Genomic DNA, 25,612 nt, shown 5'->3' on the forward strand with positions numbered 1-25,612 from the left:
GAGCATATCTATCAAATTTCATCTCAACCTTCTTAAGGTCAACAGCCAAAGTTTCTCCAATCTATCCACATAGTTGAAACCCCTCATCTTTGGAACTATTTTCAATCTTATCTGCACCCTCTCTAAAACCTTCACATCTTTCCTAAAGTGAATTAGACACAGTACTCCAGTTGAGGCCAAACCAGTGTTTTATAATGGTTCATCATAGCTTCCTTGCTTTTGTATTCCAAGTCTCTATTTATAAAACCCAGGATCCTATATGCCTTTTTAAATGTTTTCTCAAACTGCCCTGCCAACTTCAACAATTTGTGCACATATATCTCAGGTCTGTGTTCCTCCACCCCTTTTAGAATTGCACTCTATTTTTTATTGCTTCTTCTCGTTCTTCCCAACAAAATATATAACTTCATACTTCCTTGCATTAAATGTCATCTGCCACATATCCACCCATTCCATCAGCCTGTCCATGACCTCTTGAAGTCCATCACTTTTATAAAGTCATGCTTTATATTGAAAATTACTTTATGCATTATTGGGCTGAAAACTGCTGGTTGAGTTATAAAAAGACTGAACTGCAGCATTCTTTTAAAACAAGTGACTTAAGACAGTAGCTAAGATGGCAGAACATTTACATCATTGTACCTTACAAACTCTGAGGCCATTAAAATGGTGTCAGCCCATCTAGAAAACCCCATCAGAGGCGATCATCTTGAAGGAGTGTGAATGTACCATCTCCTGACCCATTCACAAAATATTCAGACAGTCACCTGTGGACTCAACTGGGTGGGGTCGAAGCATTAGATGTAATCATTTTGGACAATGGACTTTGGCTGAGAAAGGAACTTGCCCACCCATAATCTAATCATGTAAACCATGGACCTGGAATCAACTAGTTATGATCATGTTTAGATACCTGGTCAGTTGGAGAGAGGGGATAATGTGATGAGCCAACTAACCCCATCTTCTGTGTTTAAGAAACTGCTTTCCTCCAGGCCACAAATAAAAGCAAAAGAGACACAGAAGACCACCCAGACCCCAAATGGGCACTGTCCCCCCCTCTCTCTCTCCATCCATCCTGTAAGCCAGAGCCCTGCCTGCTGTTTGACCATTCATACGCTGCAGGCAGTGCTTTAAGAATCAACCCAGCAACTGCTGACTCCATTTGAAAAGATAAACGGTCTCAACGCCGAATCCTCAGGGACCATTGAGCCCAGCCTGAAACCTCCAAGTCAATCTATTGGACTTTAAAAAACTGTTTAATCCATCCTTCCACTTTGTGCCTTACCAGCGTGTGTGTGTCTGTGAGTGAACCTTTGAATGTGTATGAGAGAGAGAGAGAGAGCGAGAGAGAGAGAGAGAGTGCGTGTGTGTCGGAGCATTTTTATTTCGACTGGGTATTAAGTACAATAAAAACTGTTCTCTTTTCTTTTTAAAGAACTTACAAGGAATCCTGTGTGTGTGTCTTTTACAGTCACAGCATTTAAACAGTTAAACACTCAGAGACTAGGAGCTGGAGTAGGCCATTTGGCCCTTCGAGCGTGTTCCGCCATTCAATATAATCATGGCTGATCCTCTATCTCAATGCCAAATTCCCACTTTCTCTCCATACCCCTTGATGCCCCAATATCCAAAAATTTATCAATTTCTTTCTTGAATATACCCAGTGACCCAGCCTCCACAGCCTTCTGTGGTAGAGAATTCCACAGGTTGACCACCCTCTCAGCGAAGAAATTTTTCCTTATCTCAGTCCTAAATGACCTGCCCCGTATCCTGAGACTGTGTCCCCTGGTTCTAGACTCCTCAACCAGGGTAAACATCCTCCCTGCATCCAGTCTGTCTAGCCCTGTTAGAATTTTATACATTTCAATCAGATCCCTTCTCATTCTTCTAAACTCTAGTGAATACAGGCCCCGTCGAACCAATCTCTCCTCATGTGACAGTCCTGCCACCCCCGGTATCAGCCTAGTGAACCTTCAGTGCACTGCCTCTATGGCAAGTATATCCTTTCTTTGGTAGGGAGACCAAAACTGCACACAATACTCCAGGTGTGGTCTCACCATGGCCCTGTATAACTGCAGTAAGACACCCCTACTTCTGAACTCAAATCCTCTTGCAATGAAGGTCAACATACCATTTGCCTTCCTAATTGCTTGCTGCACCTGCCTATTTACTTTCATTGGCTGGTGTACATGGGCACCCATTTCCCAATATAATCACCATTTAAATAATATCCTGCCTTTCTGTTCTTCATTCACTGAACTGGCAACTATATCCTTTTTAAAAATCTGTTGTGGTCAAACAAGCAATGGGAAAAGAGGGGAGCCATTCTACCTTTCCTCATCTGATCGCAACAATCACTATCATCCTCTGTTCACAATATTTCCAAGTTTTGTGTCATGTGTAAATTTTGAAATTGTGCCCTGTACACCCAAGTCTAGGACATTAATGTATATCAAGAATAGCAGTGGTCCTAGTGCCAATCCCTTGGGAACCCTGCTGTATACCTTCCTCCAATCCAACAAGCAACCGTTCACCACTACTTTGGTTTCATGTCCCTCAGCCCACTTCGCATCCATGCTGCTACTATCCTTTTTATTTTATATGAGCTTCAACATCACTGACAAGCCTATTAAGTGGCACTTTATCAAAGGTCTTTTGGAAGTCCATGTACATCACATCAACTCTCCCTGTTACCTCATCAAAAAAACTCAATCAAGTTAATTAACTAAGATTTGCCTTTAACAAGTCCATGTTGGCTTTCCTTAATTAATCCACAATTGTCCAAGAGTCTGTTAGTTTAGGCCCAGATTATCGTTTCTTAAAGCTTTCCCACTACCAAAGCTAAACTGACTGGCCTATAGTTGTAGGGTTTATCTTTGCACCCTTTTTTGAACAAAGGTTTATCATCAATTCTCCAGGATTGGAAGATTATGGCCAGTGCCTCCACAATTTCCTTCCTTATTTTCCTCAGTATCCTCAAATGCATCCCATCCAGTCCTGGTGACTTATCAACTTTAAGTACAGCCAGCCTTTCTAATACCTCTTCTTTAACAATTTTTAGCCCATCCAGTGTCTTAACTACTTTATTGATCACCATGATCATACTGAATAACAGAGCAGGTTACTCCTGCTCCTATTCATACTCTTATTTGAGCAGCACAAAACACTTCAAAGGTTTTCAGCACAAGGGTGCTTCATTGTCCTAGGCAAAGCTGTGATCATCACATTTTCCACCCAAATTGACAGTTACTGCATTTACAAGGATGTTACTAGAGTTGAAAGGATGCAATTATCAGGAAAAATCAAGTCCAGTGGGATTCTTTTCTCTAAAAAGCAAAGACTAAGAGGAGACTTGATAGAGGTCTTTAAAATTTTGAAGACTCACAATAGGGTAGATGTGGAGAAACTTTTTCCATTTGTGATAGGTCCAGAATAAAAGGGCATAAATACAAGTCAGACAAGGCAGGTTTCATGGTCCACAGAACCACTGCCACTTCCCCAGTACAGCGCCTCAACAATCCTAGTAATCTGAGACACGACAGATTGCTGGGCTGCTGTGTCACCCTGCAAGCCCCATTTGAGCACTGGTATCCACAACCATGATGGCAGCAGTCTGAGCTTACATGGCAACAAGCAGAACTTCCACTGCATCACTCAAATGTTGTGTGGTTTCTGCCTGTGCTGCAACAGAAGATGAGATATTGGCCATCAGGTGGTGAACCATGATGAACCAGAGCTCTGAAGAAGGGTCATACAGACTCAAAACATCAACTCTGTCTCTCTCTCCACAGATGCTGTCAGATCTACTGAGTTTTTTTCAGCATTTTGTTTTTATTTCAGATTTTCAGCATCCACAGTATTTTGCTTTTATCAAGCATGTGAAGGTAGTGGTTCATTTGTAAAGATATGGTATTTGAAGGTGCTTCACAGACCTTGACCACTCACGTGAGGTCATTAAATATCATCCTGTATTGCACTTAGGTCCTCAGGGCTAGACTGCTTTAATCAACAGCAATGACCATCTTCTCAGTGTCTGTCTGGAGGGCCTCATGTAAATAGAGAACCTCCCTTTTCCTGTCCATCTCCTGCACCAAGGCCTCAAGAGTGCTGCATCAGAGATCCTTGGAGGCACCCTCTGCCCTGTTGCACCATTTGTACTATTCTTCCTGCTCAGACACTTTCTCAGCCACTTTCACTCAGCAGCTTCTGCAGTTAGAATGCACCTCCCCTTTAAGACATGTTATAAATACCTAGTTCATGGTTCAAAGCAATATTCTGGCTGATTTTTAGTTCTGGGAAGATTAAAGTTAACTGTAGAAAATAGGATAAAGGCAACTAAAGCAACTTGAAAGGTTATGGCCTTGTTGACTTAAGGTGTTAACAGCTAGAAATTGTAAGATCATAAAACAACGCATGGGCTTACTTAGTGGGAGAATTGGAGATGGGGTGTCTACACTGCTTGCAAGAAATGCAGCCAGAGAGCTGTTTTGTTTTGGGAGTTAAAGCTACAATTAAATTTAAAGCATTCAGTCAGCCCTGGAAGGCCATGTCGTCATGGAGATGGGTGGAGCCTAAAAAAGTTCTGGGTTTCAATTCATCCATGTGTTTGCTGGGGAAGTGAGTGTTTGGCAGCAGGGGAAAAGACCATACCGAGAAAGTGGTGCTGTTAGCAGGGTTTAGGCAGCAAAAATGTAGCTGTTAGCTGAGTCTGTGTAGTTAGGGCTCAGGAAAAGTCCTGGGGAGCTGAGAAGGTGGCAGGAAGTCAATGGCTCTATGCTGGAAAGGGTTAGGCTCAGAAGCAGCCCTGGAAGCCATTTACAGATTGGTGTAGCTGGGGAGATTGGATCTTGGTGAAATCCAGGGGCAGTGCTAGCCCAGTGAAACTAGCTGATTAAAGAGCTGCAAATTGCACCAGTAAGCAGAGGCTGGAGTGCAGACTCAGAAATCCAGGGGAACAGAGTCTCAGAAGATAAGACTGAAATCCTGGCGTTGAGGCAGACCGAGTTGGAGTGACTTTGAGGGAATTCGGAGGCTTGATCTTTGAAAGGGGAAAAATTTGAAGTCCCCTATGAGGGAGACAGAGTTTCAATGAGATTAGCTGACAGTGTTTACTGACATCTGAGTGGGTTGTCGAGAAATCTGTGGAATCTGTCTTGAGCACATCTGCCATTTAATGTGCAGTGCAGTGTGTTCGACCAAAGTTTGCCTATTAATTCACAGACACCCCATATTATCCCCGAATGTTAAGAGTACAAGATAGTTATTGTAAATTCTTTGATATCTTTCTGTCTGTGTAAAGTTTATTTTTGTTTATTCAAAGCCTGTGGAATCTTGTCACTTTAATCTCTTGAATCTCAAAATTTGTCCATTTTAAACAAAACACTATTGGTCCCTAATTGGATTTTACCAAAAACCTGGGTGTCTGGTCTAGGATCGTAACATGTGCAGGCTGGTTTTAAGTGGTTACGGCTAGGTTGAAGTGGTGCCAGCTTTACATGAACTTGGGGGCCCCCTGCTGAGGGGGTCTTCTCCTGTACCCCACTCTGCTGCATGCTACAAACATTATAATAAACAGACGGCACAAAGTTTGTGTGCTGCCTGCATCCTAATGAACAGGCATGGATTAATCACATTTTCCAACTTTCCCCTCCAGATAGCACAGATATGAAAACCTATAAACAAAAAAAGGGTAAAATAAAAGTACTTTTCTTTCCATTCCATTACCTGTTTCGCAAGCAGAGCAAAACATGGGATATTAATAGATTTCAGGAAAAGGCTGTAGTGAGGTTGCAAAGCAATGATGGCTATCATGTTGCAAAGCAGATTGCTATTAGGGTAAAAACAGAAAATTAATGGCTCAAACCTAGTTAATATTAGAATCTGCAGAACTATACAAAAGATCCAGAAGGCGATCAGCCCTGATAAAGCAACAACTAATTTCAGCTATTCTAAATGTGGCTCATTAACTAGTTAAGTTGTCAATGTGCTATATAGAAACAGCTGTAACAATTAAAAGCTTACCTTTTGATCTGGTCTAATTGTGTCAACACAGCATTAACTACTCGAATGGCATCAGATGGCTCTGTGCCAGCCTTTGAAGCATTCCTGGCTGCTGTCAAACTTTCAACCTGTAGCACAAGGGACAGGAGTTAACCTTGTAAAGCAGATCATGGTCTAAGTCCAGCCTTCAGGATAAACAACTAGCTTCTCCTTTCAAAAGGAAGTTTGCTAGTCAAATTCCTCCAAAATCAGTTTATTATTGAACATGTAATGTTTCTTTGTCACTTAAAATAAAAACTTACCTCTTGAGTTTCTACACAAGTGTGTTTAAACAGATTACATTCATTTTAACAATGCATTAATGGGTTCAAAGTCTTTGATATAGGACTCCTAAAAATAGTGACACTCCCAGACGAAGAAAAACAGTGCCACGGATGCAGCATTTTTAGCAAAGGGAATCCAGTTACATAGATCATTAAAATGTCATAGCCAAGTACAGAAAATAATCAAAAAGGCTAATGGAATGTTGACCTCTAGGGGACTACAATACAAGGTGATAAAAGTCATACAAAAAAGGCCAGATTAGACTACATCTGGAGTACTGTGAGCAGTTTTGAGCAGCGCACCTCAGGAAGAATATATTAATCTTGGGAGGAATTGTAGTGTAGGTTTATCAGAATGATAGCTGGACTCCAAGGGTCAAATTACCAGGATGGATTATTCAAACTACGGTTGTATGCTGAAACTTGAAAAGTTAAAAGTTAAAGTTTATTTGATCAAGGTTTTCAAGATTTTAAGGGGAACATTAAGGGTAGAGAGAGAGAGAGAGAAATTATTTCCACTAGTTGGAAAGTCTAGGATCAGGGAGCATAACCTAAAAAATAGAGCCAGACTTTTCAAAATAAGAAACATGTCTACACACAAAAGCTGGTAGATATTTGGAACTCTACAAAGAACAATTGATGCCAAATCAATTGTTAAATTTAAGGCTTACATCGATATCTTTGGTTAACAAAAATTTGGGATATATTGGGCAATGGTGGGCATATGGAGTTAGGTCACAGATCAGCCATAATCTCATTGAATATTGGAAAAGGCTCGAGGAGCTAAATGGCCGAATTCCTATTTTTATGTTCCAGAAATAACACATGAGCAAACCAACTAACAGAAGTTAGATGACCCTTTTAGGTCCCTTTACAGATTCTGAGGGCATGATTTTAACTCTGTGAAAGTGGGAGTGTTTTGAATAGGTTAAATCAAACCCCTAAGATCTGGGGATTCCAGTTTAAACAATTAAGACCAAGAATATTGGATATCCAAGGTTGACTAGAAGGACTTGCTCTAGTTTGAAATGTTCCAAATAATACCAAACAGCAAAAGCCAAGATTTAGCAATACAAGCGCATGAAAATGGAAAGCAAACAGGCGGTGCTTATTGCCTCTCAGAACCATGATAGCCTCGTCATCACTTATCACCCCACCAGCCTCCGCATTCAAAGGATCATCCTCCGTCAACTCCAGCATGATACCACCACCAAACACATCTTCCCTTCACCACCCCCCGTCGTCATTCTGTAGGGACCGTTCCCTCCGAGACACCCTGGTCCACTCCTCCATCACCCCCTACACCTCAACCTCCTCCCACGGCACCTTCCCATGCAACTGCAGAAGGTGCAACACCTGCCCCTTTACTTCCCCCCTCCTCACCGTCCAAGGGCCCAAACACTCCTTTTCAAGTGAAGCAGCACTTCACTTGCACGTCTCTCAATTTAGTCTACTGCATTCGCTGCTCCCAATGCAGTCTCCTCTACATTGGAGACACCAAACACAGAGTGGGTGACCGCTTTGCAGAACACCTTCGGTCTGTCCGCAAGCATGACCCAGGCCTTCCTGTCGCTTGCCATTTCAACACACCGCCCTGCTCTCATGCCCACATGTCCGTTCTTGGCCTGCTACAATGTTCCAGTGAAGCTCAGCGCAAACTAGAGGAACAGCACCTCATCTTCCGATTAGGCACTTTACAGCCTTCTGGACTGAATATTGAGTTCAACAACTTCAGATCATGAACTCTCTCCTCCATCCTCACCCCCTTTTTGATCCCCCTTTTTTCTAATAATTATTCTATATTTTTTTAGATATATATTTTTCTTTTCCCACCTATTTCTATTATTATTTTTAAAGTGTATTTCCACCCATTGTTTCATCTCCACCTTTTAGCCTATTTTGATCCCTTCCTCCCACCCCACCCTCACTAGGGCCATCCGTCACTTGCTCATCCTGCTTTGTACCCTTAATGTCACCATTAGCACATCCTTTAGCTAATATCACTACAGTCAACACCCCTTTGTCCTTTTGTTTATGACATCTTTGGCAATCTCTCCTTTGCCTCCAACTACCTCTGGCCCTCTATCCAGCTCCACCTGTCCCACCCTCCTTAAACAGCTTATATTTCACCACGTTTCTTATTCCTCTTTAGTTCTGATGAAGAGTCATCCAGACTCGAAACGTTAACTCGGTCTTCCTTTTCACAGATGCGGTCAGACCTGCTGAGTTTTTCCAGCAATTTTTGTTTTTGTTTGAGGCAGTACTTATTGCACATTAGATAGTAAAGTCTTCAGAATCATCCCCTACAATGACCGATAAGTAATTCCAGGGAGGCAAAATAAAAACAAAAGACAAAAAAGCTTTGAGCAAGTCCTCCCAAATTCTATAAGGCAATGAAGCATGCTCTAGCTCATGGTTCTGAACATAAGTATTTACTTAACCTCCTCCTCCTGTGTGTTCAAATTTCCTTAGAAGGTGATTGTACATAGGAACAGGAGTAGGCCACTCAATTCCTTGAATCACTCCACCATTCAAATCTATTTCTATTCATTGATCCTGTCCCAGATGTCAGCCTTCCAACTGCACTTTATCTCTCAAAGTCTCATATGGTGTCAGCCATAGTAGTGCTCTCACCTCCAAGTCAGAAGGTTGTGGGTTCAAGCTCCACTCCAGCACTTGAACACCAAAAATCTAGGCTGACAGTCCAGTGCAGTACTGGGGGAGTACTGCACTGAGGTGCCATCTTTCGAATGAGACATTAAACTGAGACTTTATCGGCCCTCTCAGATGGGCATAAAATATCCCTTGACACTATTTCAAAGATCTGGGGAGTTTGTCCTCCCCAATATTTAGCCCTCAATCATCACAAAAAACAGATTATCTGGTCATTATCATATTGTTGTTTGTGGAAGCTTGTTGTACACAAATTGGCTGCCATATTGTATTACGCTGCAACAGCAGCTGCATTTCAGAAGAAATGAGATTGTGAAAGACACTATATAATTGCAAGTCTTACTTTTTTTGATAACATAAAATTCTCTGTCAAAAACACATCCAACAATCTTTCAAAAGTTTCATGTCCCTCATTGGCACTATCTATTTCATAGATGCACCAGCTGTTACCTTGAAGTTATACTTCAGCTGTGTCTATATATTTTCTAAACTTGAATCCCTGTCCTCTGGTCCTTGAACCTGTGTTGATATTGAACTTTACTTGGGAATCCAGTTTCCTTTAGGTACTCAAATACTTCAATGAAGTTACCTCTAAGCCAGCACTTTTTCCAATGTATACACCCCCAAAATCCATAAACACAAGATACATTGTTCCGTTTAGTCGCACTTTCTCACTTCTTCCAAGATGAGAATCAACTTATGGGACTGTGCCTAGAACTGATGCACAATAGGCACAGCAGTGAACATTAGGGTTAAACACCTGTCCTGAAGTGAAGACAGGGTATGTTTTTTCTATGCCATTATTATGCTAATATAGCTATTTGAAGAAGAGCACGGAAGTTCTCTATCGTCATCCCTCTAACCAACACCACCAAAAACAGAATAACCAATCATTTATTTCATTGCTGTTTGCAGGATCTTGCTGTGCACAAATTGGCTGCTGTGCTTGTTTACACAACATTGACTGCACTTCATTGGTCACAAAGTCTTTTGGATGTCCGGACATTGAAGATTCTACATCAATGAGATTTCTACCCAAATATTAATAGTACCATGTACTAAAATAAATTTTAAACTTATGCAGATAATAAAACATGGAATTTAGTCACTAACTTCCCCACCAAATTTCCGCCAGTTAGCATAACATTGTAAAGCAGTCCAGTGACATCTAGTGGCAGACAACCATGTTTGAGCTGAAATTCCATAAATACTGTAGGCATTGCATAAAACCACAGAGTTTACAGCACAGAAATGGGCCACTCTGGTCTCTGCCAGCGTTTCTGCTCCACACGAACCTCCTCTCACCTCACTTCATCTCATAATACTCAAAATAAAATAACTTGGAAAGCATTTATCACATGAACTGATTTAAACTTGTCTCAGTGGTGCTGGTTTTAGATGTTCTTTATGACAGAATTCACCATCTTACCTCATCAATTAAAACAAATACAAGGGATTCTGTGTCCATAATTAAGTCCCGAATGGTTTGAAACATCTTTGTAACAAGTTTTCCACTCTGTTTAATAAGATATTATTAAAATTAAAATTTAGTTAGTATTAACATGCTTTACTGTTGCTCTAAAGTTCATTCTCTATATAAACATCAAATGCTTGTAAATTCTAACTTAATGGTGACACAACATTTTTATCCTTATTTTCATTTTTGCAACAGAAATTAGTAACTATGGCAGGTATCAGTTTGCCAATCTCATCTGCTCACAAATCCAAAGGTTTGTATTACCGACCTTGTGTTCATTCATTACTGAAAACTGAAGAAGTGGTTAAATAGCAAACCTTTTGGATAAATATGACTGGTTTTCCAAGTTTACTTAGAATGATGCTCTTATTTTTTATTTGTTCATGGGATGTGGGCATCACTGGATAGACCAGCATTTATTGCTGATCCCTAATTGCCCTTGAGAAGGTGGTGAGCCGCCTCCTTGCAGTCCACGCACTGTTGGAACACCCACAGTGCCGTTGGGAAGGGAGTTCCAGGATTTTGACCCAGCAACAGTGAAGGAATGGCAATATAGTTCCATGTCAGGATGGTGTGTGGCTTGGAGGGAACTTCCAGGTGTTGGTGTTCCATACATCTGCTGCCCTTCTAGGTGGCAGAGGTCACAGGTTTGGAAGGTGTTGTCAAAGGAGCCTTGGTGCATCTTGTAGGTGGTACTGCTGCTGCTACTGTGCGTCGGTGGTGTTGTAGCTGGTGGATGGAGTGTCAATCATTGGGCTGCTTTGTCCTGGATGGTGTCAGGCTTGAGTGTTGTTGGAGCTGCACTCATCCAGGCAAATGGAGAGTATTCCATCACGCTCCTGACTTCTGCCTTGTAGATGGTGGACAGGCTTCGGGGAGAAAGGAGGCGAGTTACTCCTTGTAGAATTCCCAGCCTCCGACCTGCTCTTATAGCTATAATATTTATATGGCTGATCCAGTTCAGTTTCTCATCAATGGTAACCCCCAGGATATTGATAGTGGGGGATTCAGTGATAGCGATGCCATTGATTGTCAAGGGGCGATAGTTAGATTCTCTCTTGTTGGAGATGGTCTTTGCCTGGCACTTGTGTGGCATAAATGTTGCTTGCCACTTATCAGCCTAAGCCTGAATATTGTCCAGGTCTTGCTGCATGTGGACACAGACTGCTTCAGCATCTGAGTCGTGAATGGTGCTAAACTTTGTGCAATCATCAGCAAACATCCCACTTCTGGCCTTATAATGGAAGGAAGGTCATTGATGAAGCAGCTGAAGCCTAAGACACTACCCTAAGGAACTCCTGCAGCGATGTCCCAGGACTGAGATGACTGACCTCCAACAACCACAACCCATCTTCCTTTTAGCTAGGAATGACTCCAACCAGTCACTTCCCACTAATTCCCACTGTCTTCAGTTTTTCTAGGGCTCCTTGATCCCACAGTCAGTCAAATGCAGTCTTGATGCCAAGGGCAGTCATTCTCACCTCACTTCTTATGAAAACACAATGTACGCGAAGATTTACTCATGGTATATTAAAGAAAAATCAATAATTATCAACTCAAAATTCATAATCTAGGCTGTAGGCAAGAGTGTTATAGGAAATGTTGGTCATTAAATAAATCAACTTTTTTGTGCCTGAGAAAAACAGCATTTAACAATATGATTTAAATAAAACAAGTTATTTAGCAAAGAGATTCTGGCTTGAAAAGGTGAAGCTTTAAAGATTACAAAATCATCTTGTCACAAGAAAGTAATCTTAACGTGAATATGTATGGAATATATTTACCTCAGAAAACCACTTAGAGAAGAGACTGTGGCTGTTGATTTCTATCAGCTGTCCATACCGGTACCTGAAACACACAGGAATAACTGTCCCTTGAAGACCCGAAAATAAAATTTAAGTTTATTGGCAATCTAATCCTGACAACAATTAATGAACACTATATGCTTTCATAAAAATATGAAGAAATGAGGTGAGAATTGTTTCTTTCTACGAGTTATTTACTATTTTGCATTCCCAACTACAGGATAATTTCAGTCAGACATAAAAGTGACTCAATAAAAGTCTTGATACAAGTTATACTCAATGATCGGATGTCGTGAGAGCATAGGTTAAAGCATGGTAAAAGCTGTGATCACTGAACACACCCACAGTCGTAACATGCAAGAAAGAGACACGCTGATAAATAGCAGGTAGCATAGCTTTTCACATTTTATTTAATGCAAAGCAAGTGAGCTGAATTGTGAAAGCAAACAAAATTTTTATTTGAAGAAAATAGATAAGAAGGGAGAACAGAAAGATTTAGGATGAACATAAGTGGACATCTGTCACCTGCCCTCAGGGTGAGCAGGTAAGAGTAAAGTGGTATTGTTGGGAGGTTAAAAGTGAAGCAACTGACAACAGCGCAAGGAGAGATATACTCAAAACACTCGGAAGGGCTTTAAATTAATGTCCCGAGTCTGTGTAAAGGCTAAATGAGATACATTGTGGCCATTTGAATTCAGTTTACTAAGGATCTGAGGGGAGGAGTGGAGGATTTCTCTCTGTCTATCTCCCTTCAGTTTGCTCTCTCTAACATAAGAAATACAGCAATTTGACAGAAATATTTGACAGTACATTTATGAAGAGTACACCCAGGATCGAGAAAAAGAGACAGAGATACACAAAGATGCAATTGAGATAGGAATGGTGAGAATGTGAAAGAACAAGGGAGATAGGGACTGAGAGACAGGATACAGACCAAGAGAGAGAGATAAAGAAACATAGATTACACAAAGGTGGAGGTAACTGTGCCTCGATATTTTAAAACTCCAGTTTATAACTGCTTTTTTTCCCCCCTATTGATATGTTGTGAAGAGAATGTCTGCAATTGAGAGCATGTATCTTGGGCTTTTACTGTGCCATTCTGTTTAAGACAGAGGGGGAGAGAAAGAGAGTGAGACAGAGGCAACTGCTAGAAGTGGAAGGTTTATTGTCAATATTTAATGTACAAACAGTTCCAATCCTGGATTGAGTGGGTACAGGGAGTGGACAGAGAGGAATCATCAGTTTAAGGCAGTCTGTGGAATTTTTTTTTTTTTTTTTTTTTACAAGTGGCTGGGTCTGGGGGATTCTTGGGAAGTAAAAATGTTGAGACCCGCAGCTCCAGAAAGCTCAATGTATTTTCAGAGATTTCAATCTCTCTATCTCTTCCTCCAACTCTATCTCTGCACCACTCTCCATGTTCCTAGCTGTTTCATCGCATCTTCTGGACAGTCGATTCACAAAGCACCCGGTTTGTACAACTGCACAAAATCAAAGTCTAGCCCAGCATCTGTTCACGAGAAGTGGGTATTTAGACAGGGCTCCATTCACGGGGAGGGGGTATTTAGACATCGAGGGCAGAATTAGATAGGGGGAGCAATTTTCTTGCAGCGGTCGGTGGAGGGGGGTTTTTGCAGGCAAAGGAGGGGGATTAGATGGGGCATGTTCGCAGGGAGTGAATGTTTGAAGGTTAAAATTGGGATGGGTGTTTTGACTGCATTGAAAATGGAAATGTTTCCCCCTGCTCTGTTGTCAGTCGCTTACCGTTTAACCTTCCGTCTGTTCCACCTTACTCTTACCTCTCATGTCGAGGGGCCAGATTAATAATTGTATCTCTGGTTTTCTGCTTTTATTGCCCCTGACAATATCAAAGAAAGGAGGAATCCAAATTTGATGAGAAATTTCATTTAAAACAAATGCCTCCACGCGCTTTTCACTGCTGCTGGTTTCCAATTTAATATCAAACAAAAAATTTCCCGATTCAGTTCAGCCAAAGGTGCGGCTGAAGATGAGTCTGAATAGATGAGTACGAACAAGATGAGTCCGAATGGAAGGGGAAAAACAACATCCTTCGTTGAAATATACTCATATCTCACAGTCTCGCACGGCCCTATGTAGGATCAATGGGAAACTGCAAAAGAAATCTCGTGATAAGTGCTGGAATGAATCATTTATCCTCTTAACCCTCCTATTTACCAATTTGTTCCAGCACTGTCATGAGATTTCTTTTGCAGTTTTCCCACATAGGGCCACGTGGCTCTTAGTGGCCATTTTCTCAAGCGTAGCAGATTGAGGAGGAAAAGAAACGGAAGATTTCAGTGCTAAACCTGTGTGAACTTGGTGAACAAAAATTACATCATTAAATTGCAAGAAACGAAAGTATGAAGATAAAAACAGGAGTTTTAAGCCTGAAGGGGAGGAAGATTCTACATTCACTGTTAAAAGTTGGGAAACCTATTTGCCTTATCTGCAAAGCAACACCCACTCACTACAAAGCCAGTGACTTGAAACATCACTACGAAACGAATCACCGAAAAATTTTCATTTATCCTCTTAAATAAGAATTGCGGAAAAACAAGTTAACCATGTTAAAATCATCCCTAAATAACCAGCAGACACTACTTTCAACGTTTAATAAGGAAGCTGACAAAACAACCAAAGCTAGCTTTGTTATGGCATGGAATCTTGCTCATGCTAAACATCATAGTCTAATGGAGAATTTGTTAAGAAGAATATTACTGGATCTAAAACTGCAATAACTTCAAAGAACACAAAACTTCAGCGACTAACAACAAATTCCAATTTCACTTCACAACATGGAAAGGCATATCTGCCAGATCAGTGCTTGTGTTGCAAGCAAGATGCAAAATGATCTGAAGAATTCACTAGCATTCAGCTTAGCTCATACATACAAGACAACCCACAACTGGCGATATTAGTTCATTATGTTTCTTCAGATGTAATTGTAAAAGAAGAAATGTTGGATTTAGTGGCGCTAAAAGAAACAACTTGTGGTGTTGACATAAAAGATGCACTTGATGGAGCATTGACAAATGCCGATGTACCACGGGATAAACTCTTCAGATGGAGCACCTGCAATGGTGGGGAAACATGCAGGCCTAATCGTGCTCTTGAAAAGTTATCCCAAATTTCCAGAGTTTTTCCCTATTCATTGCATCATTCATCATTAACACCTAGCAACCAATTACTTCAAGTACAAAAACGGTCCTTGAAATTGTCAATTTCATCCGCTCAAATGGGAACTCAACAACAGTTCAAAAATTTTATTGAGCAGCTGGATCTCAAAGACAAGCCTGACAATGTCTCTTTCTACTGCAACGTAAGGTGGTTGTCAACCAGCAATGTCTTAAATGGGTTTGTGGAACAGTTGGAGCCTATCATTGCTTTCCTTGAAGATAAGGCCTTATCCACAGCTGGAAGATAATGAATTAATGAAGATCTGATGTTTCTCACTGATATTATGCTGCATCTACAAACTCTCAACTTGGCATTACAGGGGAAGGATAAGATTATTTCTGACCTTACTCAGACAGTTTTCATCTTCCAGAATAAGTGAGGCTTTTGCAAAGAGACATACTGTCAAGAAACTTCAACCACTTTCCCCATCTCAAAAGGAGGATAAACACATTCCCTCATATTGAAGTAAAATACCACAAACTCGAAGAATACAGGGATAAATTACAAGGACTGCTTGATAATTTTCAAGCCAGGTTTGATGACTTGCAGAAGTTGAGATCCTGCTTCCCCTTTCTTGTAAACCTATTCATGGTTGATGTGATCAACAATGGTTGTCTGATTCTCAAAACTCTGGTTTTGGAAACATCTGCTGTAGAAATGGAACTATTGGACTTCCAGGAGGATCAGCGTCTAAAGATGATGCATAAATCACTGTCTACAATCGAGTTCTAGAAGCAAGTGCAAAAAACAAAATATCCTCAACTCAAGGGAAACTAGTGTACGACTCATTTCAATGTTTGGCACAACATACTGCTGTGAATCACTGTACTCCATAATGAAGTTTGTAAAGTCAAAATATTATGCTGTCCTTAACTGATGGAGCTCCTTCGCAAAACCTTGGCAACATATCAGTCAGATTTTCAAAGACTTACGATCAGGGTGGAGACCCACAAGATCTCTACTAACAGTAATTAGCCTATGTAAAGATTGTTCATGTCTTGTGGCACTCGAACATCAAGATTATCATATGCGGCTCTTAAGTTCAGCAGGTCTGGCCACCCCTGGTGCATATTAAACCACTATATAATGCAGATCCAGGATCTGGGAAATAGTTGAATTAATTGAAATGTTAAGGTTCCACATTATTATACACCTATTTGTGCAATAATATTTTGGGTGCCAATTCTTCTTTCCCTTCCCCCTCCCATAACATCCATGAAAATAGCCATCAATTAAACATGGGCTAATAAAATACCAGTTCGCATGTGCTTTACTTCCAGCAAAAATACATTTTTTTTTTTTAAAAGTGAGTCATTAACAATGCAGAATATTTCCTAAAATGCTTAATTATATGTAACATTTTTGTGGAGCTTACCGGTGAGAAAATCGAATGGTAAGTTTTTGAGCCAGTGCTTTACATAAAGATGTTTTACCCGTTCCTGGGGGACCTATAAGTAGGGAAAACATAGAAGTCTCAACATTTATGTTATGATCTAGAATGGGCTGCCTAAGAGCAGTGGAAGCAGATTCAATAGTAACTTTCAAGGGGAATTGAATATATACTTAAAAAGATAAGAAAAACACACGGCTATGTGGAGCGGGCAGGAACAGAGGGACTTAGTGGATAGCTCTATCAAAAAGCCAGACACAATGCATCAAATGGTCTCCAATGCTGTAGGATTCTATTTGGGAAACTAGGTCTTGGCTGACTTTTCCTACCTCCCTTGCAGCCAGGCTGTGTCCACACAATGCCCACAGTAGTCCTGCCATACTGCTAAATAAGCCATGTTTCATTACAGTATAGACACAGCCTTTGAAAGGCCCTTTAGCTATCACAATGAAATACAATCTTTCCTCATGCAATTTCCATAACATGCACTTCACAGTGGCACTAATCACAAGTAGGAATTTGGCCCAATATTCATCTTTCCTCATCAGAGAATGCTGAAGTATTTTATTTAAGCTGGCTCTTATATATTGCTTTTCATGTAATCGTTTAACACAAGCTTGTCCAACCAGCGGCCTGCGGGCGGGATTGTGGCCTCCTAAGCCACTCTATATGGCCCCTGGAATCAGTTTTCATAACGTCAATCAGACAGATAAGAAGAGTGGAAAATTCCACAATAAGTTGCTCCTGCTGAGAGAGCAACAGTCAGTGATTCGAGGAGCAGCGAGTACCAGTGGCAGTGAGACCGCTGGGGAAAAAGGTTTTCTTTGTTGGGGGTGAGGGGGAAACCAGATCACCGGGGCCATGGGCTGGGGGTGGGGGGCAAGCGAGAGTGCCGGGGGAGGACAGGCTGGCTGCAAGTCCTGGGTGACACGCTGTGGAGCCTAAGGTCGGAGGAGAAGGCTGAGGAAGAAACTGGCTGGCGAGAGTGAGGATGGGTGAAAATGGGCAAGCATGAGAGTGAGTATGTGTCTGCCTTACTCCCAGGCTTAGGTTTCTCACTCACTCTTATCACCATACAGCAACACATATACATACCCACTCACAATGGATGAGGGTGAGTGAGTGGGCACTCAGACTGGGACTGAGCCTGACACACACACTCTGACCTTCTCAGTCTGGTCAATTTTATTAATTTTTTTTTTAAAACTTAACAATCGATTGCTATGACATTGCTTTATTTTTGCTCAGCAATTGTTTCTTTACTTAATACTTGAACTCTTTTTTAAAAATTCAGTTTAACGTTGTGCCTTGCATCTTTCTGAAATTTGCTCATCAGCCCCTTGATTGAGAAAAAAATGGAAATGCGGCCCTCAATCAAAAAGGTTGGACCAGCCTGCTTTAACAGATTGTGCCCAGCTTCTGTGGACTGAGTTCCAACGAGCAAAGAACACATTTGAATAGGTTACACCATTGTTTGCTCCTTACTTTTGAAAGATAGTCTTTTTATATTCTTCAAAACCCATAACTATCCAGATGGAAGAGTCGCTTGTTGTATCAGTCACTTGAACCTTAAGACATTTTTGATGCAGACAGTTCCAGCAGGAACTCTGCTTAGATGCTGGAAATATAATACCGTATAGAGACTCCAAGTACCACAATGACTTTGTGTCTTGCAAAATTTTCAACACCTTTCAAAAGCAATTGCTGAAGAGAATATTGTTCTGTCCAATTGGAATGCTATTTATGGAAAAAATTTCGAACAGCATGTATTAGGGCAAGTAAAGTGCAACACAGAATTTACTCTATAAATTATTCAGTTGTCTTTTATGTACTTGGCATTGTAATCCATAGTCACTCTCAACGATCTAACATACTCTACAAATTACATTTCCCTCCAATTTTCTCCCCTCCTGTGCCATACCATCGATTCCATCTAATTTCCATGGTGCAGGCTGTCCTCTGGTTCCGCATTCATGTGGCCATTCTTCACATATGATCCTAGACAGGATTCCTGCATGTCATTCCAGCACAGAGGGCATTACAATATCTCCCCTAGGCATCTAACTACACACATTTTCCAAGAGGAGTCACTGATAGAGGATCAGGCGCAAGAACCTGGCTGACCTTTCTCCTTCTTGACCCAGAGGGGCCCCCCGAAGGAAAATAGGATGATTAGCTTACACCAGTATCTTTCAGCCCCTTGAGCCTGTTCTACCATTCAATTGGATTGTGACTGATCTGTGCCTGGTGAAATACTTCTCCAAACACTGGGCATGCATCAAACTAAAATTGGCAGAATGTATTCTAACTTGTACTTGTGCTTACTTCAAAAATAATTGCTGTAGTATTATGTATTAGTGCGAAGTTCCATTACTTTAACCAAGAATTTTATCTTGTCATGTCACTGACAACAATAAAGAGGTTTGTGATGTTTGATCTCCTAACATGACTACAGGAAGTCTCCATGTGGAGTCTTGAAAATTCCAAGCTTGGGCAAAACACATTTCCCAAATAGGTAATGAGATCTGGAGAGATTCAAGACATATCGTAGCAAATGTTAAGACAAACTGGGCTGGTCCCCAGGCAAATGGCAGGTACTGATATTAGGAAATAAAACACAGTGAATGGACTGAAACAAAACGAGAAGATGTAATTGATTGTAAAGGGGTCATGACTGACCATGAAGTAGCACCACTCGATTCCAAGTAATCAGATTGCTATCAACATTTCTGTCAGAAAACAGCAAGGTGGTTGAGACGTAGTCAAGTAACTGTAAGAAATAAAAAGTTAATATAGGTTATCATTTACAAAATATCAAAATTTAATTTAAATATATCAAAGTGCAGAAATAATAGAATCTTCAGGATATATAAAACTGTTTTTTGAGGATATGCTAATATTCAATGTTTCAATCTAACAATCTAAATACAGTCTGAGGGTACTTGCTGTTGTGTAACCTTAAAACACTGATGGCTGGCTGGTTATTCCATAAAAAAAAGGGTAAGACAATATCAAAAAGGCAAGTTATGACTCTAATTTCTCTCAATGCATTTACACTGTACACATTTGTTTCAAATGCGACTCCTTTTGCAGCTTTATTTATAGCAGAGCTGGCACCACTAAAACAGAATATTTTGTAGGGGGGCATTCCGTGATGGATCACTTTGAAAAATCAAAGACATTTTTAAAGGAGCTGTGGTACATGGATACAGACATGAAGAGTTGATTTTGAAAAAGTTAATCAGGTAACAGGCCCATGTTAAATGATTAAACTATTTTCAGTTACGTCAACAAATCTTGATAGATTAAATGTTCTTTAACATGAATAGTGAAAAACAATTAATCATAAGCACTTCTAGCAATTTTTCTATCATAGCCAGGATATCAGGCACTTACTTGTGATTTAACCTCACTATCATATACCAAGCTCTCCCAGAGTCCATGGAATTCACCTATGAAAAAGGGAATCAAAAATTATACTTAGTGAAGAACATAAAGTGCATTATATTTGGAGTATGCTGACAACTTTAGCTCAAGATTTATAGTTCTTTTTCTACAAGAATTCCCATACTTAATAGAAAATGCAGTCTATACATTCTTAAGGACAATAAACAGCCAACCCACCGTTACACTGGCTATGATTTTTATAACAAATTATACAAATTAACATTGAATAATGTATATGGCCAATGTACACCTGCTAACAAGACCAGTCAACATAACATACACCATTAGATGCTAAAATGGTTTGTAAATTCAGTACTGTACATTATCCAATTGAAGTAGAGATTTTTAAGGGCATTTTGCTAAATTATTTGTGCAGGTTTATTAATGGTTGCAAAACAATCTCTAACCCAAAGAGCACTAAAGAGGAGCTTGAACATATGTTGAAATCCTTATTCCAAGGATACAAAGAAAGAAATGTTCTAATTTTGTTGGTGATGCAACTATTTTATTTGTCCTAGGAATGTGGGCAGAACCCGCAGCCATAAACTGAAACACTATTGCTAAGTTACAGAACCATAAAGCACAGGAAGACTATTTTACCCACTGTGCCTTCGCTGGAGCTTTCTCATTTGTCTCACTTCCCTACTTTTTCCCTATAGCCCTGCATTTTTTTTCCTTTTCAAGTAAATATCCAATTACTTATTGAAATAAACTATTGAAACAGCTTCCATTGCCCTTTGAGGCTGTGCATTCACAATCCTCTAAGAAGCAAGAGCACGAGCACTACCACTGAGTCATGGTTGACATTGAAGATGTTTTAACATCTAATGCAAGGTAATCAACCTGAAATGCTAACTCCATTTCTCTCTCCACAGATGCAACCAAAGCTGCTAAATGCTTCCAGCATTGGAAATCTGAAATTAAAATAGACAACGTAAACTGAAGTTTCCATGTAGATGCAATAGATCCATTACATAACATGGCAACTGCTTCAATATTTAATGGGAATTCGTCAGCCTGGATCCCCTTAACACTAACAAAAGAAACTTGCAATCTGCTGGGATTTCCCAGTCAGGTCGTGGGGCAGTGCACCTAGTTAACAAGTTTCGCAATACCGCAGCAGATTGCAATAGGGTTTTGTGTACAAACCAGCAGGCAGGAGCCAGTTATTTGATGCTGTCATGTTCTCCTCTTCCCCCTCCAAAATATCAGAGGATGGACCTTCCTCATTCAGGCGAAATATATAAATTGAAATGTTGGATTTTGTCAGGTCAATAGGCTGTAACAGAGAATGAAGAGGATGGTTTAATAGCAGCAAGCACATTTGATGAATCTGAAAAGTTACAAATCTTGCAGTTTTTGGGTTTTGTATGCACTAGGTAGAAATAACTAGATAAAGCAAATATGTCTTTTGAAAGGTATTAAAGTGGAATGAAGACAAAATTGATGCTATTTTTTCCCCCAACATCTAGTTACCTTCTACAACAAAAACAGAAAATGCTGGAAAAATTCAGCAGGTCTAGCAGGATCTGTGGAGAGAGAAACAGAGTTAACGTTTCGAGTCCGTATAACCCTTCTTCATAACCCTAGTTACCTTCTAACCCACATACACAGAGAAGGCCCCTAGAAGATCAATATTCTATTTGCAATACTGGGCATTAAGTCACAGTTGTATAGGACGAAGGAGAGACCACATCTGGAGTACAGTACAGTTTTGGTCTCCTTACTTGAGAAAGGATTCCATTAGAAGCAGTTTAGAGAAGGTTCACTCGACTGATTCCTGGGGTGGAAGGGGTTGGGGGAGGGGGTTATCTTATGAAGAAAGGTTGGACCTGTATCCATTGGGGTTTTAAAGAATGAGAGGTGATCTTATTGAAGCATACAAGATCCTGAGGAGAATTGAGAGTGGATGCAGAGATGATGTTTCCCCTTCTGGGAGAGACTAGAATTAGGGGGACAGTTTGAAAATAAGGTGTTTCCCTTTTAAGATGGAGATGAAGAGAATTCTTCTCTTTCAGAGGGTCGTTGGTCTGTGGAATTCTCTTCCCCAGACAGCAGTGGAGGCAGGGTCATTGAATATTTTTAAGGCGGAGTTAGATAGATTCTTGATTGACAAAAGGGTCAAAGGTTATAGGGGGTAGACAGGAAAGTGGAATTGCAGTCACAATCAGATCGGCCATGATCTTATCAAATGGCAAAGCAAGATTGAGGGGCCAAATGATCTATTCCTGCTCCCAATTCATATGTTCATATGTCTGTACTTATCTTTTGTTTCTTTTCTTGTCTCATTACTACCTCCTTTCAGCTTGCACTATCATTCCTTTTGTCATTTAATCTCTCTTGCTCTCCTCCCTATCCTTTTCTCCCAGCCTTTCCTTGCCCCTGTACTTGCTTAAAAGCTATTACATTGCTAAACTTTTCCAGTTCTGATGAAAGGTTAACTTGAACCATATTAACTGTTTCTCTTTCCACAAAATGGCAATCAAGCAGCAGTACGAGCTTATCTTCCTTATATACTGAGCTGGAAAGTAAAGAGAAGCACTATTACATTATGTAATACATTCCAGATCACTTGCAAATACAATTTTAGAGAATTATTGCAAAAATTTAAGGCTCGTAACTTTTAACCTTTCCTTCCTTCTACCTCTTACCTGTCTCTCCTTAAATGCAAGATCCGTGTCTACGATGCACACAGAGTTTACATGCTTTGCCAGAAATTCGTCATCAAATTCCTCCCAGACATAATCTCCGAAAACCACTCTGTGCCTGCTTAGCAGCTGCAGCACACTCAGCCTCACATCTTCTTGTTTCACAGTACTATCAAAACAGAACTTAAACCATGTAAAAACCATCACCTGTATTAATAGTTGTTGCAAGTGTGTAGATTTTCTTGCTGCCTTTTAATTGAACAGCAACGTCATAATAAAAGGTTTCTGCCTTGTTTCATATATTAATTTATTGCTGGTGGTGCAAATATCTAGTTCTGCGATTCATAGTTCATGTGTTTTAAAATATTACTTTTAGGTTTAGGTAAAAAGGTTAGATGTAGATAAATGGGCACATCTAGCTAAGAAACTGATAAACAATCCTGGGGTGAATGCAATTCAAAGAAGTTTGGAGATAATTACGCTTTAAAGGTTCAGTTCATGTTTACTTAAGAAATTAACAGTTAGAAAGGTAGATCATAAAACAGCAGGTGGGCTTACTTAGGTAAAGAACTGGAGACATGACACCTGCAGCCCTAGTTGTCCAGAGGGATGTTTTTGTTTTGGGAATTAGGGTTAAATTAGCTTAAAAGTATTTGGTAAACTCTGAAGGCTTGCAAAATCCACTTCTTTCTTCAGATCAAAGAAGCAATTTTAAATGAGGAATACTTAACCTAAAGATCTGTTCAAGGACATCCCAGAGCATGCCATATTGTCATGGAGATGGGTGGCACTTAGGAAGGTTCTCTGGTTTCAATATATCTGCATGTTTGATGTGTCTTATAAGGAAAAGGCTTGGGGTAAGTCAGCAGTAAAACGGAGTGCATAACATGCATAGTTATAACTTAGGGCAGAATTTTCTGCCTGTCGGGTGGGCAGGCCCGACCCGACCCAATCTCCGGCGGGCGGAGAGCTGATCCCTGCCAGCGAAGCAGCCCGCCCAGCGTGACATCCGGCGGGAAGCGCTATGCACTCCCTGTGCGGTCGGGGGTGGGGATTCCCTAAAAGCAAGAGTGCGCTCTTTCGCGCATGTGCACGAAAGAGCGCACATCTCCCTGAGACTAAGTGCAGCCTCAGGGAGATCGCCTGCACTTTAAAAAAATATTAAAAATAGAAAAAAAAATCCCTTACATGTCCCCCTCATGTGACAATGTCACATGAGTTGGGACATGTTCATAATGTACAGAATAGCTTTACTAAAATTTTCAAAACCCTGCATGAAACCTCATCCCGCCGTTGGATGAGGTTTCATGTTTTCTCTATTTGCTGCCGGGGCTCCTGGCCTGCCTGCCAACCTTAAGGTTGGACGGGCAGGTCCTTCAATTGGTTAAATGATCCTGTCAATGGTCTCAATTGGTCATTAACTGGTCGGCGGGCCCGCAGCTGATTTTGCTGCACCCCCGTCTTCCTGAAAATTTAAATGGGGCAGGATGACGTCGGGGGTTCCGCCCGACATCATCCCACGTCATTTTACACGTTGGTGAGTGGGCCCTGCCCCCAGCTCGCCAATGGCAAAATTCTGCCCTTAGTTTTAAGACCACTTGTTTTGTTTAATTTTTTCATATGCGATAATATTTTTGTTTAAAAATGTTAAATCCTGTAGCATAGTTCCATTGGTTAAAAGGTGTTCGAATTTCCCTTTAAATGTTAATGGTCCCTAACAGGATCATAATACTATTGCTAACTGTGCTTGCATTTTCATAGACAGAAATGTATTTATTTGTTATGTAGTGTTAATCTGGTCTAATTACTCATTTGAATACGCTTATTTGAATGTAATATTTTATTTGTACATTTAAATGTAACTAGTCGATGTTCCCTTATCCGAGGAGTCTGTTACCAGGTAGCATAGATTTAAGGTGATTGGTAGAAGGATTAGAGGGAACATGAAGAAAAGTTTTTTTACCCAGAGGGTGGTGGGCATTGTTGAGCTGGTGAAGGTTATAGAGATAGGGAGGGGCAAAATCATGGAGGGATTTGAAAACAAGGATGAGAATTTTAAAGTGGAGGTGTTCTTTAACCAAGAGAACAAGGTTAGTGAGCACCAAGGTGATAGGTGAACAGGACTTGGTGTGATTAAGGATGCGTGCAGCAGAGTTTTGGATGACCTCAAGTTAGAACCATAGAAAAGTTAGTGAAAAAAGAGGCCATTCAGCCCATCATGTCTGCACCGGTCAAGAGAAAATAGAAACTAGCCACTCATTTTAATCCCACTTTCCAGCACCTGGTCCGTAGCCTTGCAAGTTACAGCATTTCAGATGCAGATCCAGGTATCTTTTTAAATGAATTGAGCATTTCGGCCCCAACCACCAACTTAGGCAGTAAATTGGTGAAAGGGTGCACAACAATCTGAAAGGGGACTCTCGCCAGTCATTGCCTACAGGGAGAATGGGTTTATTGAGGAGAGCGAAAAAAAAGTTTATCCATGACCAGCCTGACCTGCAAGTTAACACTGAATAATGGTCTAGACTGGGAACTCTGCTCACTCGAGCTTGAGGACACTGAACCCAGCTGACATCATATAGTTGAGTAGTGTCCATAAATTGAACTTGGGACCCTCTTGATCTGCAAAATTTGCTCAGAGAAATGTTGGGCCA

At 40.6% G+C, this 25,612-nt stretch overlaps 1 protein-coding gene across 14 annotated transcripts in view; it reads right to left on the reverse strand.

Annotated features, from left to right (window-relative positions):
* The window catches only part of trip13 (thyroid hormone receptor interactor 13), a 195,776-nt gene that overhangs the window by 162,515 nt on the left and 7,649 nt on the right, over positions 1-25,612 (reverse strand). For all 14 annotated transcript variants that reach the window (XR_013576250.1, XR_013576249.1, XM_078539447.1 and 11 more), the window contains exons 3-10: positions 22,962-23,127; positions 21,460-21,589; positions 20,260-20,315; positions 19,543-19,633; positions 16,849-16,921; positions 12,258-12,321; positions 10,426-10,512; positions 6,022-6,128 (exon numbers count right to left, since the gene is read on the reverse strand). Coding sequence is in view for 12 of the 14 variants with exons in the window: in XM_078539447.1 (XP_078395573.1) it covers positions 6,022-6,128; positions 10,426-10,512; positions 12,258-12,321; positions 16,849-16,921; positions 19,543-19,633; positions 20,260-20,315; positions 21,460-21,589; positions 22,962-23,127 (774 nt within the window). In the remaining 2 variants the exon portion in view is untranslated. The remainder of the gene's footprint in view (positions 1-6,021; positions 6,129-10,425; positions 10,513-12,257; positions 12,322-16,848; positions 16,922-19,542; positions 19,634-20,259; positions 20,316-21,459; positions 21,590-22,961; positions 23,128-25,612) is intronic.

This window comes from Cetorhinus maximus, chromosome 3 (assembly GCF_964194155.1).
Source record: "Cetorhinus maximus chromosome 3, sCetMax3.hap1.1, whole genome shotgun sequence".
NCBI classification, from domain to species: Eukaryota; Metazoa; Chordata; class Chondrichthyes; order Lamniformes; family Cetorhinidae; genus Cetorhinus; species Cetorhinus maximus.